Source organism: Dendrobates tinctorius, unplaced genomic scaffold, assembly GCF_039654945.1.
Source record: "Dendrobates tinctorius isolate UK_male_01 unplaced genomic scaffold, ASM3965494v1 ptg000213l, whole genome shotgun sequence".
In the NCBI taxonomy this organism is placed as follows: domain Eukaryota; kingdom Metazoa; phylum Chordata; class Amphibia; order Anura; family Dendrobatidae; genus Dendrobates; species Dendrobates tinctorius.
The window spans coordinates 882,842-900,251 of record NW_027361880.1 but is presented as its reverse complement, the minus strand read 5'-3'; the positions used below and the strand labels follow the sequence as shown (position 1 = coordinate 900,251).

The 17,410-nt window shown below is 43.2% G+C and overlaps 1 protein-coding gene across 1 annotated transcript; it reads right to left on the bottom strand.

The window, feature by feature from the left end:
* Nucleotides 1–16,103: 16,103 nt before the first annotated feature.
* Nucleotides 16,104–17,117, bottom strand: LOC141058638 (olfactory receptor 6B2-like). The gene has a single exon (XM_073554831.1). The coding sequence runs from the start codon at nt 17,115–17,117 to the stop codon at nt 16,104–16,106; it is 1,014 nt and encodes a 337-aa protein (XP_073410932.1).
* Nucleotides 17,118–17,410: the final 293 nt, after the last annotated feature.

The following is a 17,410-nucleotide window of genomic DNA, read 5'->3' as shown; positions in this document are numbered from 1 at the left end:
GGGGACTTTCAGACCCAAAAATGGGCTAAAAATCTCGGCTTATACGCAGGTATATACGGTACCTTTTTTTCACGAAAATGTTCGATTATTACCATTTTTAGTTTCATAAGGCTAACTGGAGAAATTGCACCATGCAATTTGTTGTGCAATTTCTCCTGAGCAGTCCAATACCCCATATGTGATGGAAAAGCACTGTTTGGGTGCACGGCAGGGTTCGGAAGGGAAGGAGCGTCATTTGACTTTTTGAATATAAAATTTGCTGGAATAATTAGCGGACTCCGTGATGCATTTGAAAAGCTTCTGATGTGCCTAAATAGTGGAAAATCCACACAAGTGACACCATTTTGGAAAATAAACCCCTCAGGGAACTTCTAGATGTGTAATGAGCAGCTTGAATCCCCAGGTGCTTCACAGAAGTTTATAATGTCGAGCCGTGAAAATACAAAAAAAAAAAATCACACTTTTCCCATAAAAAAAATGTTTTTTAGCCCAAAATTTTGCAGTTTCACAAGGGTAACAGGAGAAAATGGACCCCAAAATTTGTTGTGCAATTTCTCCTGAGTTCACAGATATGTGGTCGAAAACTACTTTTGAGGCACATTGCAAAGCTCAAAAGGGAACTAGCGCCATATTACAGTGCAGATTTTGCTGGAATGTCTTGAGGGTGCCATGTCACATTGTCAGAGCCCCTGAGGTGCCAGAACAGCAGTAGCACCATAAGTGACCCCATTTTACAAATTAAACCCCTCAATGAATTCATCTAGGGGTTCAATTATCACATTGACACCTCAGGTGTGTAACAGAATTTTATACGATTGGGCAGTGAGGAAAAAATAATTACATTTTTACCACCAATATTGTGTGTTAGCCCCTGATTTTACATTTTCATACTAGGAAATAGGTAAAAATGGCACCAGAATTTGTCCCACAATTTCTGCTGAATGTAGAAATACCCCATAAGGGATGTACCGTGCTGCTTAGCCATACAGAGAGACTCAGGAGGGACAGAGCGCTACTTGCCTCCTGGAGCACAGATTCTCCTACCATTGATTGCAGACTCCATATACAGAGCCTCTAAGTGTTAGAAAATCAGAATCTCACCTCAAATGACCCCATTTTGGACATTATAACCCTTTGAAAATTTATCTACAGGTGTAGTGATAATTTTGACTCCATGGGAGTTTTCTAGAAACAAGCAGCAGTGGATCTTGCTGCCTGAAAATTGTAAACTGCCATTGTAGTGACCAGTACGCTGTAGTGACCAGTACATTATGCCCAGCTCATGCTTTTGGAGACACACACTCGTAAATTAAGTGAACTCACATCACTACAGAAATGCCAAAACATCTGGGTGCTAAATGTGGTTTAGACACATTGGGGCTCAGAAGGGAGGGGGGCATTTAAATTTAGGAGCACAGAATTTGTTGAATTTCTTTTGAAGGGCGAGGAGAATTTTGCTTTTCCAGAGCCTTTGTCAGTAACGTGAAAGCCCCCTTTATTTCCATTAACAGATGATGGACCTGAGTGTAGGCTTGTTTTTTCGTGGATTGAGTTGAACGTTTTATTGGGAACATTTTACATAATATTTGGGATCACATTTATCCGATTATCTATGCTGAGCACTAACTTTGGGGTTTCCATCTAAATCTCTGAGTAACATAATTCAGATGAGGGATCCACTCACTATAATGAGACAGCAGAGTGGCTCTGGACTCCTTCTGGACTTGATTCAGTATTATCATTCTTTTCAGAAGTGCACAAAAATGTGGCTGACTGCACTTTTATGCTCGCCAAAAAAACAGAAACCACCGGATGACTGGGCTATGGCGTACAAAGTTCCTCCATCTGTCTAATTATAGGGAATCTTCCGCCGGGGAATCCAACGGAATCACATATTTCAGAGATTTACATGCAACCCCTATGTGAGCGCTGAGCACAGGGAAAATGTGCACCGAGCCTTACTGCGATCTTTGGTAGGCAGAATGGAAAAATCAACAGCAGGTGAAGACCTGGTTTTATTTATTTTTTATGCCATTCCTCATGTAGTAGACAACTTTATTTTTTGTGATTACAGCAATACCAGATTTTTATTGGGTTTTTATGTTTGGCAGCTGTCACACACTAAAAGATGCTTTTATTGCAAATCTAGTTTTAGCATTCCCATATTTTGAGATCTATAATGTTTCCATATTTCAGCTGACTGAGTCATGTGATGGCTTGTTTCACGGGACGAGTTGATGTTGTTAATAGTACCATTTTCAGACACGTGACATTTTTGATCGCATTCACATTCTATTCTGATTTTTCATAGCTGGATTGAACAAAAACCAGGAATTCAGGAATTATTTTTTGTTTGTTTTTTATACTGTTCCACATGTGGTAAAATTGATAAGACAGTTTTATTCTTTGGGTCAGTATTATTGCAGTGATACCCCATTTATATTTTTTTTATGTTTTGTCACTTTTACACAATGAAAAATATTTTATAGAAAAAACAATTATTTTTGCATTGCTTTATTCTGACTGAGAGCTATAGCTTTTTTATTTTTCTGCTGATGGAGCTGTGTGGCAGCTTGTTTTATGTGGGAAAAGATTACGTTTTCAGCAGTATCATTTTTATTTACATTCATTTTTTTGATCGCATGTTATTGCACCTTTTGTTTGGCGGTATGATGATAAAGCATTGTTTTTTCCTTGTTTTCTTGCAGTGTTCACTGAAGGGGTTAACTAGTGGGACAGTTTTATAGATCGGGTCGTTATGAACACATCAATACCAAATACAGTGGGGAAAAATGGATTTAGTCAGCCACCAATGGGCAACTTCTCCCACTTAAAAAGATGAGACCTGTAATTGATATCATAGGTAGATCACAACTATGAGAGTCAAAAAGAGAAACCAAATACAGAAAATCACCTTGTCTGATTTGGCAAGATTTATTTTTCAATTATGGTGGAAAACAAGTATTTGGTCATTAACAAAAGTTTATCTCAATATTTTGTTATATATCCTTTTCTGTAAGTCTTCACAAGGTTAGCACACACTGTTGGTGGTATGTTGGCCCATTCCTCCATGCAGATCACCTCTAGAGCAATGATGTTTTGGGACTGTCGCTGGGCAAACCACACTTTCAAATCCCTCCAAAGGTTTTCTATGGGGTTGAGATCTGGAGACTGGCTTGGCCACTCCAGGACCTTCATATGCTTCTTACAAAGCCACACTGTCACGATCCATATTGGGATTTGTAGCAGTTCTGGTTCCACTCACATTAAAACTTTTTTCCTTTCAGGTCAGCGGGGGTTAAATGCAGTTTTTCCCAGCTGGTGTTACTGCAGTGCTGCTGAGTGAGCTAATGTTGCTGCTGCTCTCTTTTCCTTTAAAAGGTCACCTGATGCATCAGCTTACTGTTGGTGATACAGTTTCTCTTTGGAGACCAACCTTTACCGAAGCAGTTCTCTGGTGTTTGGAGTCCTGTTGCTGTGCTATCTGTGGTGTGGAGTTAAGCAGTGGTGTGCACAAGCTAAGTACTGAGTTTTTGTTACCTTGTTCCTTTGTTGTTTGTGCATTTCCCTATTTGTATTGAGTTCCCCTCACTCACATTTTGTGTCATCCTGTTAATTTGCTTTGTGGTGCAGTTTACATTGTTCACCTCCTAGGTTGGGGGTGTCATGATACCAGTGCTGGGTGACCGACACTGCTGGGGTTAATGTTCTGACCTCAGTGCAGACTCTCACCTGCACACCTGGGACCTATTATGGTGGACTCTCATTGGTTCTGGGGAGGCTTCTTATAGCCTCAGGAAGCTCCCATCCCCCGTCAGTTATACTTTCGCCCTTGGCATTGTGTGGTGACCCCTGAGTGTGTTAGTGCTGTGTTCTCGTTGCTTGATTCTCTGTGTACGACTTGGTCTGTTCTCTTGATTTTGCTTTGGATTCTGCCTGGTACCTTCTACATCTGTTTGGTTTTGATCTCTACTTGGCCCTGACTATCCGTTCTGTCTCATCCCTGGTACCTTACTGATATCTTGTGTATGACCTTTGGCTTTATCTGACCTCCCGTCTGTTTATCCCTCCTGTACCTCGTTTGCCTGTACTGTGCATGACCCTCGTTTTGCCAGACTTTGAGTTTTCTACCTTCTTTGAAAGTAGGATGCTAAGCCCCGCCCCCTTGCAGTCACATGACCGTTCACATGACCGTAGGTCCTGTGCCGGCTTGCTAAACTTCTACATTCAGGTCCTGTGCATTTTTATTTTCCAGCTGTTCTTGTCCCCAGGGGTCCCCACAGTGTGGGTGAGTCCCTGCTTAGCGGAGGCTGTACACCAGTGCTGTCAGGACCCTGACATTATAACTGACCATTAAGTTTTTTGGGGGGGTTTTATGCAGAGAGTTATGGATCCCATACAGTCTCTGGCTGACCAGATGAAAAGTCTGAGTCAGATGTTTCAGGGTTTATCTCTGGAGCAGCAAGCTCTGGCTCGTTCTCAGCAGCAGGTTTCTGAGACAGTGCGGAGAGCTCTAGCTGCTGGGTCTCTGGGGGCTGGGGCAAGTGATGTTGTTTTGGTGTCCCCAGAACCACCTGTTAAACAGCCTGACTTTTTTTCTGGAAACAAAAAGGAGTTCAGGGTCTTCATGGAGGGGTGCAAACTTTTTTTTAGTTTGAGACCACTTTCCTCTGGGGACGAAAGTCAGAAGGTTGGGGTCATTATGCCTCTGTTAAGAGGGTCCCCACAAGCTTGGGCTTTCTCCCTTCCTCCCACTGCCCCTAAGAGAGTGTCTGTGAATGCATTCTTTGCGGCCCTCGGGCACATTTATGATGAGCCTGACCGAGTGCGATTGGCAGAGGACATGGTGATGAGCGTCTGTCAGGGGAAACACTTAGCTGAGTGGTTTTGTACTGAATTCCGCTGCTGGGCCACAGAGGTCTCTTGGAACGACGCCGCACTCCGAGGACTCTTTCTCAGAGGCTTGTCCGAGCGGCTGCAAGATGCCTTGGCGTTACATCCCCCACCTGACTCTCTCAAGGACGCCATGACCCAGGCCGTCTGGATGGACCGCAGGCTGCGGGCCATAGGGGTGATGCAGGTGGAAACTCCATTGTTCCCCAGTGGAAAAGAGACTACCCCTGAGCTCATGGATGTAGGCGCGAAGGATACGGAGAGGAAACGCTGGAAGGACAAGCAGTTATGCTTTTACTGCGGTAAAACGGGACATTGGAAAAGGGAGTGTCCTGATTGCCCATCTTCAACCTGGTCGGCGGGAATCGACTAGGTCTGGGTAGTCAACGGGGAGACTACTCAGACCCTCAGGTACCCTTTTCCTCGTTTTCTAAAGTGTTACTGCATGTGGAACTGTTTGTGGATGGTAGTTCTTTTTCCTCTACAGCCTTCGTGGACTGCGGATCATCGATTAACCTCATTGACTCCCAATTGGTCACACACTGTAAGATAGGGACAGTTAGGCTCAAGGTTCCGATCAAGGTGATGGCCATTGACTCCTCTCCCCTCACTAAGGAGGGAATTCTCTTTATGTCTGACTTGTTTTCGCTTAGAGTGGGCGCTACTCATGTGGAAAACCTAAGTTGTTTTGTTCTGGACAATCTACCTGCAGGGTTGGTGTTGGGCATGCCCTGGTTGCAACGTCATAACCCAGTTATTAACTGGAAAACGGGGGAGATTGTCCAGTGGGGGTTTAATGATTTTAAGTTATGTGATAAATCCGCACTGCTGGTTGAACCTGTTAAATCTGTGTATGTATCATCTGTCAAGTTGGAAGGTATTCCGGAATGCCTTAAGGACTTCGAAGATGTATTCTTCAAAAGCGAGGCCAAGACGTTACCGCCACATACACCCTTTGACTGCGCTATTGAGCTGGTCTCGGGGGCTAAATTACCTAAAGCCTGTCTGTTTAATTTGTCCGGTCCTGAGCGCTTGGCTATGAAGGAGTACATTGCTGAAAGTCTGCGCAAAGGACACATGCGTCCTTCAGTCTCACCTGTCGTGGCCGGTCTCTTTTTTGTAAAGAAAAAGATGGCGGGTTACGTCCCTGTCTCGATTTTCGGGAGCTTAATCAGATTACGGTACGGAATATGTACCCCCTTCCGTTGATTCCCGATTTGTACAACCAACTATCAGGGGCAAAGTGGTTTTCTAAACTCGATCTTCGGGGGGCATATAATTTGATAAGGGTCCGAGAGGGGGATGAATGGAAAACCGCATTCCTCACGGCCGAGGGACTGTTTGAAAATTTAGTCATGCCGTTTGGTCTTTCCAACGCCCCCGCCATATTTCAGAATTTCATCAATGTGGTATTCTCAGATCTCATTGCTCGTTTTGTCGTTATCTACTTAGATGATATTTTGATATACTCCTCCGACAAGCATTCTCATTTGGAACATGTACGAACTGTTCGCCAAAGACTGAGAGAAAATCATCTGTATACCAAATTGGAGAAATGTGTATTCTGTGTGCACGAATTGTCTTTTTTGGGATTAAATAAAACCGGTGAGGGTTTTTGCATGGACCCCAAGAAGGTGCAGGCCATTGCGGATTGGGTGCAACCCCGAGATCTTAAGGGTCTTCAGCTCTTCTTGGGGTTCGCCAATTATTACCGCAAATTTATCCGGGATTTTCGCAAGTGGTCAAACCTCTCACAGTCTAACATGCAAAGGTGCGGATGTGAGAAATTGGTCCTCACTTGCAAAAGAGGCCTTTGCAACGCTGAGAAAATGTTTTATGTCTGCTCCTGTCTTGGTACAGCCAGATCCTTCCAAACCATTTGTGGTGGAGGTGGATGCCTCCGAGGTGGGGGTGGGGGCAGTGTTATCCCAAGGGTCTGCCACTCTAACCAACCTCAGGCCATGTGCTTTCTTTTCCAGGAAGTTCTCTGCTGCTGAAAGAAATTATGATGTAGGCAATAGAGAGCTTCTTGCGGTCAAGTTGGCGTTTGAGGAATGGAGGCACTTTTTGGAGGGGGCCAGTCACCTGGTTACTGTGATCACTGAACACAAAAATTTGTCATACATTGAGTCTGCTAAAAGATTAATGCCCAGACAGGCCCGTTGGTCACTTTTTTTTTCTTGTTTCCAATTTACTATTACATTCCGTCCAGGGTGAAAGAATGTCAAGGCTGACGCCTTATCTCGTAGTTTTCACCCTGTGTCTGCCCCTGAGCCACCGTCCTCCATCCTGCACCCTGGGGTTGTGTTAGCAGGGATCTCGTCTGAATTGGAACGGGAAATTGAGGGGGCCCAGTCGCTGGCTCCTGTGGCCAAGCCAGGAGGCAAGTTGTTTGTCCCAGAGCAACTTCGCCTTAAACTCTTGCAAGAGGTCGACGAATCCAAGTTGTGTGCTCACCCTGGTATATCAGCCACGCGACTAGCGGTGGCTAGGATCTTCTGGTGGCCTACTCTTGGTTCTGATATATAGAAGTTCATTTGTGGTTGTGGGGTCTGCGCTCATTCTAAAAGCTCCCATAGACGGCCGGCGGGGGAGCTGATGCCCTTGGAAGTTCCCGAAAGACCGTGGACCCATCTGTCCATGGATTTTATTACCAATCTTCCCTCGTTCCAGGGGTAATACGGTGGTATGGGTAGTGGTGGACAGATTTTCAAAGCAGGCTCATTTTGTACCCCTGTCCGCATTACCTTCTGCTGAGACCTTATCCAGATTGTTTGTGCAGCATGTGGTCTGCTTGCATGGGGTACCCCTGAATGTGGTGTCTGATCGTGGTGTGCAGTTTGTGGCTAAGTTTTGGGGTGCTTTCTGCAAAAAATTAGGGATATCTCTGTCCTTTTTGTCTGCATACCATCCTGAGAGTAATGGTCAGACGGAACGCACTAATCAGTCTCTGGAACAGACTTCTGCTAGACAGAATGACTGGTGTGATATACTGCCGTTGGCTGAATTTGCCTTCAATAGTCGGGTGAGTCAATCCACTGGTATGTCCCCTTTCTTGATCAACTGTGGGTTAAGTCCTCATTTTGGTGAGTTTTCTCGTCTGGATACGGGGTGCCCCGGGGCTGAGGACTCTGTTGAGCGGTTAAAAGATACATGGGCAGAAGTCCAGCGGCGTATATCTAGGTCTCAAGGCAGGTATAAGTTTTTCGCGGACAGGAAACGAACAACTGGTCCCATGTTTCAGGTTGGAGAGAAAGTTTGGCTCTCCACGTGAAACATTAAGTTAAAGATTCCGTCAGCCAAGTTGGGCCCCAAATTCATTGGCCCGTACAAGATTGTGGAAAAAATCAACCCAGTAGCGTACAGGCTGTGCCTTCCACCCTCTTTCAAGATCCCTAACGTCTTCCATAGATCTCTACTGAAACCGTTTGAAGCAGTCCGGGGAGAATCTGAGTCCACTGCTCCTCCGGTTTCGGTTGAGGGACATGTGGAATATGAGATTGGTCACATCGTAGATTCTAGGTTGGTACGGTGGTCAGTACAGTACCTAGTTCATTGGAAGGGGTATGGGCCGGAGGACAGGTCCTGGGTGCCGGCCCGGTTGATGCATGGGGATCATCTGGTTCAGGCTTTCCATGCTAGATACTCAGGCAAGCCTGGGGGTCCAGAGGCCCCCCGTTGAGAGGGGGTACTGTCATGATTACCAGTGCTGGGTGACCGACACTGCTGGGGTTAATGTTCTGACCTCAGTGCAGACTCTCACCTGCACACCTGGGACCTATTATGGTGGCCTCTCATAGGTTCTGGGGAGGCTTCTTATAGCTTCAGGAAGCTCCCATCCCCCGTCAGTTATACTTTCGCCCTTGGCATTGTGTGGTGACCCCTGAGTGTGTTAGTGCTGTGTTCTCGTTGCTTGATTTTCTGTGTACGACTCGGTCTGTTCTCTGGATTTTGCTTTGGATTCTGCCTGGTACCTTCTACGTCTGTTTGGATTTGATCTCTGCTTGGCCCTGACTATCCGTTCTGTCTCATCCCTGGTACTTTACTAATATCTTGTGTATGACCTTTGGCTTTGTCTGACCTCCCGTCTGTTTATCCCTCCTGTACCTCGTTTGCCTGTACTGTGCATGACCCTCGCTTTGCCCGACTTTGAGTTTTCTACCTTCTTTGAAAGCAGGACGCTAAGCCCCGCCCCCTTGCAGTCACATGACCGTTCACATGACCGTAGGTCCTGTGCCGGCTTGCTAAACTTCTACATTCAGGTCCTGTGCATCTTTATTTTCCAGCTGTTCTTGTCCCAAGGGGTTCCTACGGTGCGGATGAGTCCCTGCTTAGTGGAGACTGTATCCCAGTGCTGTCAGGACCCTGACAGGGGGTCTAGCTCAAGACTAAACAGGTGATAGGGACAGGTCGGTGACTTGGGCCTCCCTAACTTCAAGGGTAACCCCAAGTTAAGGAAAGACAGGGCTCCCCCTAGCCTGAGGGGCATTTCAGGGGCCTAGGTTCCTCATCTCCTGTTTTCCCATTACTGCCCGTGACATTATCACCAACCTTACATTTTTTTCTCTCTGGTGAGCCATGGATCAAATGCAGGCCTTTGACCAACTGCTCCAGTCCATCACCGATGAGCTTAAGGGTCTGCATGGTGAGGTGGTGCAGCAGTTGCAGCAGTTGTTGGGGTTCTGGACTTCGGCTCAGGTGCAGGCTCAACCAGAACCCAAGATATCTCTCCCTGACAGGCTTTCTGGAGGGAGAGATACATTTTTGGTTTTTCAGGAGGCCTGTAAGTTGTACTTCAGGCTCCGCCCTTGTTCATCAGGGAGTGAGGGACAGTGGGTGGGAATCATCGTATCCCTTTTTAAGGGTGATCCCCAATCTTGGACCTACTCCCTACCGACCGATTCACCATTTTACGGTCATTGGACGAGTTTTTCGTAGCTCTGGTGCTGGTGTATTGAGATCCTGATGGCGTCTCCCTGGCAGAATCCCGACTCCGTAAGAGCTAGCAGGGGAGCCGGCTGGCTGAGGAGTACTGCTCTGAATTCAGGAGATGGGGGGCCATTGACACACAGTGGAATGACCCTGCCCTTCCCCAGGTCGCTGGAGGCTGCCATGTCTTTGCCATCTGGGTGGATAGACACTTGAGGGAGAGGCATATACCAAATGTGCGCCCTGTAGTCCTGGCAAGGGAGGAGGACACACCTGAGAAAGCGGACGAACCCATGCAGGTGGGAGAAGTTGGTTCCCAAACGGGGTTGCCTGCATGTCATGGTGTGGGTGCATGTTTTTACTGTGGGCAGACTGGTCATTTCATCGGTGTCTGCCCAACTCGAGCCAAAATACCAATACCACCAAAGAAGCCCTGTCTCCCTGGTAGTGTGGAGGGAGGCAACCAGGGAGTGTATATTTCCTCCATTTTCTCCCCTCAATGTTCCCTATCTGCTGAAGTGGTGGTTGGCGGGCTAACTGAGGGTATACCAGTGCTTGTGGACAGTGGAGCAGATGTCAATCTGTTGGATGCTCACTTTATCCAGACCCATGGCCTGAGGTGTAGGACGCTAGCAAAACTCCTAAGTGTCCAGGCCATTGACTCTGTCCCACTCAGCCAGGGGAGGGTGACCCAGGTCGTAGATGATATACACCTGCGTATAGGGACTCATGATGAAGAGTCCTTGTCATGCTACATCTTGTGCTGAATGCCAACACCCATTGTTTCAGCTGGTGAGGGCTGCGGCCCAGGGGCTACTGTCTCTGCCGTCTTTCTACAACCGTCCCCTTCTTCTCTGGTGGGGGCAGTGGAGGTGCTGCCAGGGAGTAGGGGCAAGTCTCAGCCCTCACCACATGCTAACCCTGAGTGTCGGAGTCCCCTCGGAGGCGTAGTGTGTTACTGATGGTAGCCTTTGTCACAGTGGTCCCAGCTCTTTGCAGGTCATTCACGTGTGGTTCTGGGATTTTTGCTCACTGTTCTTGTGATCATTTTGACCCCACGGGGAGGGATCTTGCGTGGAGCCCCAGATCGAGGGAGATTGTCCGTGGTCAGTATGTCTTCCTTTTTCTTATTATTGCTCCCACAGTTGATTTCATCACACCAAGCTGCTTGCCTATTGCAGATTCAGTCTTCCCAGCCTGGTGCATGGCTACAATTTTGTTTCTTGCATCCTTTAACAGCTCTTTGGTCTTCACCATAGTGGAGTTTAGAGTGTGACTGTTTGAGCTTGTGGACAGGTGTCTTTTATACTCATAACAAGTTCAAACAGATGCCATTACTACAGGTAATGAGTGGAGGACAGAGGAGCCTCTTAATGAAGAAGTTACAAGTCTCTGAGATCCAGAAATCTTGCATGATTTTAGATGACCAAATACTTATTTTCCATCATAATTTGCAAAATAAATCTAGCCAAATCAGACAAGATGATTTTCTGAATTTGTTTCCTCATTTTGACTCTCGTAGTTGTGGTCTACCTGTGATGTCAATTACAGGCCTCTCTCATCTTTTTAAATGGGAGAACTTGCACAATTGGTGGCTGTCTAAATAATTTTTTCCCCACTGTATATGAGTTTCACTTTTTGAATTGAAGAACTGAAATAAATAAACTCTAAGCCACAAAAAAATGTGAATAGCGGCCCCAGTGTAAAAACATATAATCCTTTGTATAGAGGAGTTGAGCCTGATTATAGACCTAGACCCAGTGAAGCGTGGTAACATGAAACATCTTTCGTCCTCCTCTCTCCCCACACACCTCTGCCCGCCGCTGCATCTTACTATCTAATATAATAGTCACGAAATAAAGGACTTTTCATTCAAGCTGCCATGGTGAGTGCCATATACATTTTTCTGAATTATTTATAACTGAAATAAATAAATTTTTTGATGATAATTCTAATTTTGTGAGAAGCACCTATATATTATAAAATTCTCTAATGTCTCATTGTTTTGTCTCCAACATCTGATTTATAATCCTTGATTATCTGCTTGCAAAAAACCCCTGTTTGGGAGAGAAGAACAGACAAATCGCGGCGCCCTAAGTGCGCAAACACAATATTGTAGTCTTTAAAGGGTGCACAATTTTATGCACTCACCTGATAGAAGACTAATATGGCTTTTGATTGTGCATCCTCAAAAATCCTTCCTTCTGGGATACTTCTCAGTAGACAGGGCTTGCAGCTTGCCTCGGGGTGGATCCAAGTGAAAGAGCCAGGTTCAGGCTCACACAGGATGAGTAAATCAAGAAAGGCACATCCAGCCCATGAACGGCAGCGCTTCCCAGGACTCACATCCAAAGATGATATTTCACATTTTTTTCATTTCATAGGTTAAAAAAGAAGAGATACAATGCGTTTCAGATACAGTGTATATCCTTCATCAGGGATCATAAAAACACAGTACAAATCCTAATAGTATAAAATTCAGTTACACTTATATATAGTAGCAAACTTTTATCCCAGTCTCAGAAACTTGATTTAGGGTGTGGACCAACTTCAGGAACACACCCACTGATTGATCCAACCTTGACAACATAGCTGCAAGAAGGAAAAAAAAACAGAAAAAAAAAGGCAACGTTCAAACTCTCTCTATGATATCATTCAATCCATTTGGATATAATGTTCCCAGACGATATATCCAAAACGTTTCTTTCCAGTTTAAAAGAGCATTCCTATTTGCAACACCAGAGGGTATCTGCTCCACTGGAGTTACTTTTATGTTAAAAATTTTGTTTTGTTTAATTAGCAGATGCCTTGAGAGACTATGTTTTAAAAAGCCTTTCTGTGCTCTATTTCTGTGACCATTAATGCGGGACCGCAGTGTCTGCACAGTGCGTCCCACATATTGCAAACTGCAACTGCATGTGATTACATATACAACAAAATCACTGCTACAGCTGAGTCTTTGTGAAATTTCAAAGACCTCACCGGTACTATTACATTTGATAGTTTTAGCCCCGTGATCTAGGATCCCACAGGTAAAAAAATTTTTAGCGGTGCATTTAAAAACTCAGGTTCCTTGAGAAACACCACAAAAAATTTGATCCATACTTTTTTTTATTGTTTTTTCCTTATGAATCCAACTGTTTTTTTAATTTACTGGGGGCCACCAAATTTTTCAAAGTTTTCCCCCTTCTATATGTAATCCCTGGTTTATCAGGGAGATGTTTCCCCAAAACAGGGTCACGCTTCAAGATATGCCAATATTTTGAAAGCATAGTTCTTATTACTTTATTTCCCCTATTGAATGTGGTCACAAAATTCAATTTCCAGCGATCATCACTTTTTTCTTTACCAATGGTCAAATTATCCCCCTTCCTATTTTTTCCTTTTAAACATTCCTCCTGTGTTTTTACTTTGTTATCCCTATATGCACTAATTATCAAATTTTTTGGGTATGTTTTTCCTTAAATTTTATTTTTAGAATTTTAGACTGAGCTACATAATCAGATTCTCTCGTACAATTCTTTCATATGCGGAAAAATTGGCTGTGGGGTATATTAACCTTCCACTTCTTGTAATGTGCACTGTTAAAATCTAAAAAGCCCTTTGAATCCACCTTTTCAAAGAGGGTTTTTGGAATAATTTTTTTCCCACTATGGCTGATCTCTAGATCAAGAAACACCATTTTTTCTCTATTAATTTGTGATGTAAAGGTAATCCCCCAGGTGTTATTATTGAGCTCCTTTATTAACTGTGCCGCTTCCTCCTCTGTCCCCTTCCATATAATAATCAGATCATCAATGAAGCGCTTATAAAGCCTTGACAAAATAAGGAGTATTGGAGTATTTATGTGAGCAGGCTTCCTTCAGTGGCTGCTGGTGATTAGTTTTCTTCCTGTGCTTTCTGAGGTCTGCTGTCTCCTGCCTGATCCTGCATTTTTCAGTTAAGTTGTTCATTTGCTAATCCTTTGCATCTGATCTGGTTTTGCCTCTTTCTGATTTGCTGTGAGGGTTCAGCATGCTCCCTGCTGGGGCTGTGCTGGACCCCGCTCCATATGTTACAGCTTGTGTCAGTTTCTTCAGTCCCCTGTTATATTAGTCTCTTTTGCTTTGCTGCCAGTTCATGCCAGAATGCTGATATAGTGGGAGAGAGGTCGTGAGACCTCAGTGTTTTTTTGTACATCAGATGTGTTGGATTTTTAGGGTTTTGCTTGATTGCTGACAGTGTCTTTTCTTTCCTATCCTATCGAGCCAGTTTTGCGCTCCATCATTTGCTCAGTCTATTTTCTGCCTGCGTTTATGTCTCATCTTGTCTCACCGACAATATATGTTTGGGGGCTATCTATTCCTTTGGGGTTCTACTCCAGTGCAGTTTAGATTTCACCCTTCTTGCTTCAGGCTTAGCTAGCTCTCCGGCTGTGCCGAGGCATCTAGGGAATCGTAGGTATGCCCCACGGCTACTGCTAGTTCTGTTGTTAGGATTAGGGGTCTGCAATCCACAAAGTTACCAACCTTTGTGGATTCCTGGTGGCCAAGCCTATTTGCAATTCTCCTCGGTGACCAGTTCATAACAGAAAACTTTCCAGATAAATTACTGTACATTTTATCCATTGAAATCCCTGGTGCTTGAATGTATATGAGTCCAGTGGGCGATCCTATCCAGTGATTGACAGTCTTCCCTATATGACTGTGCATGCAGATATAGCTGTTAATCACTAGTAGTACCGCTCACTGGACTCATGTGTATACAAACACCTGGGACTTCAATGAATAAATACAAGTTATACTGAAACATTTCAAACAAACCTCTATCTCATTCTGCTCAGTTTCTCATTCATTATACCGTTTGATCCACAGATCGGATAGCATGAAAATATGGCAGGTTCCTTTCAATATACAAATATGCATCCAATACAACAAATATTACATGTTTCTATGGGGACATTTAGCAATGTATTTACTCTGGAACCTGCCATAATTTATGACTTTTTAATCTTTCTCTGCCACCCAGGGCAATTTTCCAAAAAGCATACAGTAAAGTACAACGTTCTCAATAAATGTCCTCCTATATTTGATTTATTTGCTATTGTTGCATGTCATTTTATATTGTGTGAGCTTAAAAGTCAAATGATTGGACACATCAAAGTGGATGACATTGGATTTCATATGAAATATTTTTAATAATTTGCAGGACAGTATGATAAATAATCTGACCAATTTGGACAGTCTTAAAGACATTTCCCTGTAGAAAAGCAGAGCAAAATTCAGATTTTTCCATCTTTCTATGCTATTAAAAGATATAGTATTAGATGCCTTGTTCCAGTAACCAAAGATCTCATCAAATAGCACACAGGAATATTATAGATGAAGTATGCTAAATCGCAGCATCTCAGTGCTAAAAATTCAATCAACAGATCACAACATGTGTATAACGAAGAATAAGTGGCTAAAATTTATAGAAATTACATTAAAGTTTATTTTATTTGGGCATTTATGCTATGTCGAAGCCAAGTAAGACACCACTTGATGTCTTAGGAGAGGAATACCAGTACATTAATGACAAATATGGAAATTTATTTATAGACTGCTCAAAAAAATAAAGGGAACACTTAAACAACAGGCTATAACTCCAAGTAAATCAAATTTCTGTGAAATCAAACTGTCCACTTAGGAAGCAACAATGATTGACAATGAGACCACAGACCGCATCTCAGTACCAATGCTTTCTCGCTGATTTTTTGGTCACTTTTGAATGTTGGTTGTGCTTTCACACTCGTGGTAGCATGAGACAGACTCTATAACCCACACAAGTGGCTCAGGTAGTGCAGCTCATCAAGGATGGCACATCAATGCGAGCTGTGGCAAGAAGGTTTGCTGTGTCTACCAGCGTATTTTTTTGAGCAGTGTATGAACAAGTACAACACAGTGATCATTTGGACAACAGCTATTTATGTGAGTGGACAGCATGACTATTTGACCTTTGTTATCCTTAATTGTTTTGTTTTGCCTTTTCTCCATATTTCATTCCTTTCCCTGCCTTCCTTTCTCTCTATACTGTATCTCTTTCCACTGTCTTCTAATATCAAATTGCTCAAATATCAGAATTCGTTCTTGTTTCCAGAGAACTTAGTCTTTTATTTGATGTGGTTCCTGACATCATTTGTTCCTTTCTATAGTCTAAGGAATATTGTTGTTTCTGTTATAACTTTATATTGTAACTCTTAATGTGATTTTTGTTAATAAAACCTTAATTACAAAATCAATATTCTAAGTTATATATTTACTTTAATGATATTGGTTCCTATTTATTATCCATTTTTCAATTGCCTTCTGAAAGTCTGCATTTCTAATGGTGTAAATAAAAGGGTTTATGAGGGGTGTTACTACTCCATATATCACAGCAAGCACTTTATCTTGTCCAGAAGAAGGTGAACTTGGATGAAGAAATGGAATCAATATTGTACCGAAGAAAACAGTTACCACAGTTAAGTGAGATCCACATGTTGAAAAAGTTTTATAACTTCTGTTTTTTCTGGGAGTCCTTATCACAGTTTTGATTATAGCCATATAAGAGATTATGGTTAAGAACAGGTCACCCACCAGTATGCATTCCCCGATAAGATTCACAAATATTTCAAGGTATTTATTGTGCGCACAAGATAATTTTAAGAGTGGTGGGATATCACAAAAGAAGCTACTGACTTTGTGATCATTACAATACGGCAATGATGCCAAATACATCGTTTGAAGGAGAGAATTCAGGAATCCTATAACCCACGAGAGAACAACAAGATGTATACAAAAAGATGAGTTCATTTTTATTGAATACAGTAAAGGATGGCATATTGCGATATATCTGTCATAAGCCATAACAGACAGGAGGATACATTCAGAGCCAGCTAGTGCAACAAAGAAATATACCTGAGTGAAACAACTAATAAAAGAAATTGTTCTGTCCTCCCGAAGAAAACTTTTTAGGCTATTAGGTGTGATTGCTGTAGTGTAGAGGATTTCAATGAAAGCCAGATTTGCCAGGAAAAAGTACATTGGTTTATGAAGATGGGAATCTTGCCAGATCAAAGTAATCACTGTGAGGTTAACAATAACTGTAATGATGTAGATAATACAAAAGACTATGAATAGAAGATATTGCCTGGATGGGTTATTTATTATGCTCAACAATACAAACTCCGTGGAGACAGTTATATTATCGGGCAGCCAATGTTGTCTTTGTAAATGGACAGCTCTGAAAATGACAGTTAGATGGTTAAACAGGAATAAATTAAAAGCAAAAACCATAACCAGACTATGGGACATTAGAACCCTATCAATTTTATATACAGCTACATGGGAAGCTGGGTGAGGGTTTACCAAGATTATGAATGATGAATGATTTGTACTCTAGTTCCGCTGGTCCTCACTGGTCTTGTTTATTGTGGTTCTATGATGATCTCTTGAACTACCCATTTAGAATATAACCACTGAAACCAATCACTGGCCTCAGCGATACACCATTGCGGCCATGGATTGACTGCAGTAGTTGCATGGGTAGTCAAGGAAATCACTGTCACAATATAAGAAACAATATTGAA

Coding starts and splice junctions, on each gene's coding strand:
- LOC141058638 (XM_073554831.1), bottom strand. CDS start 17,117: ATGGTTTTTGCTTTTAATTTATTCCTGTTTAACCATCTAACTGTCATT.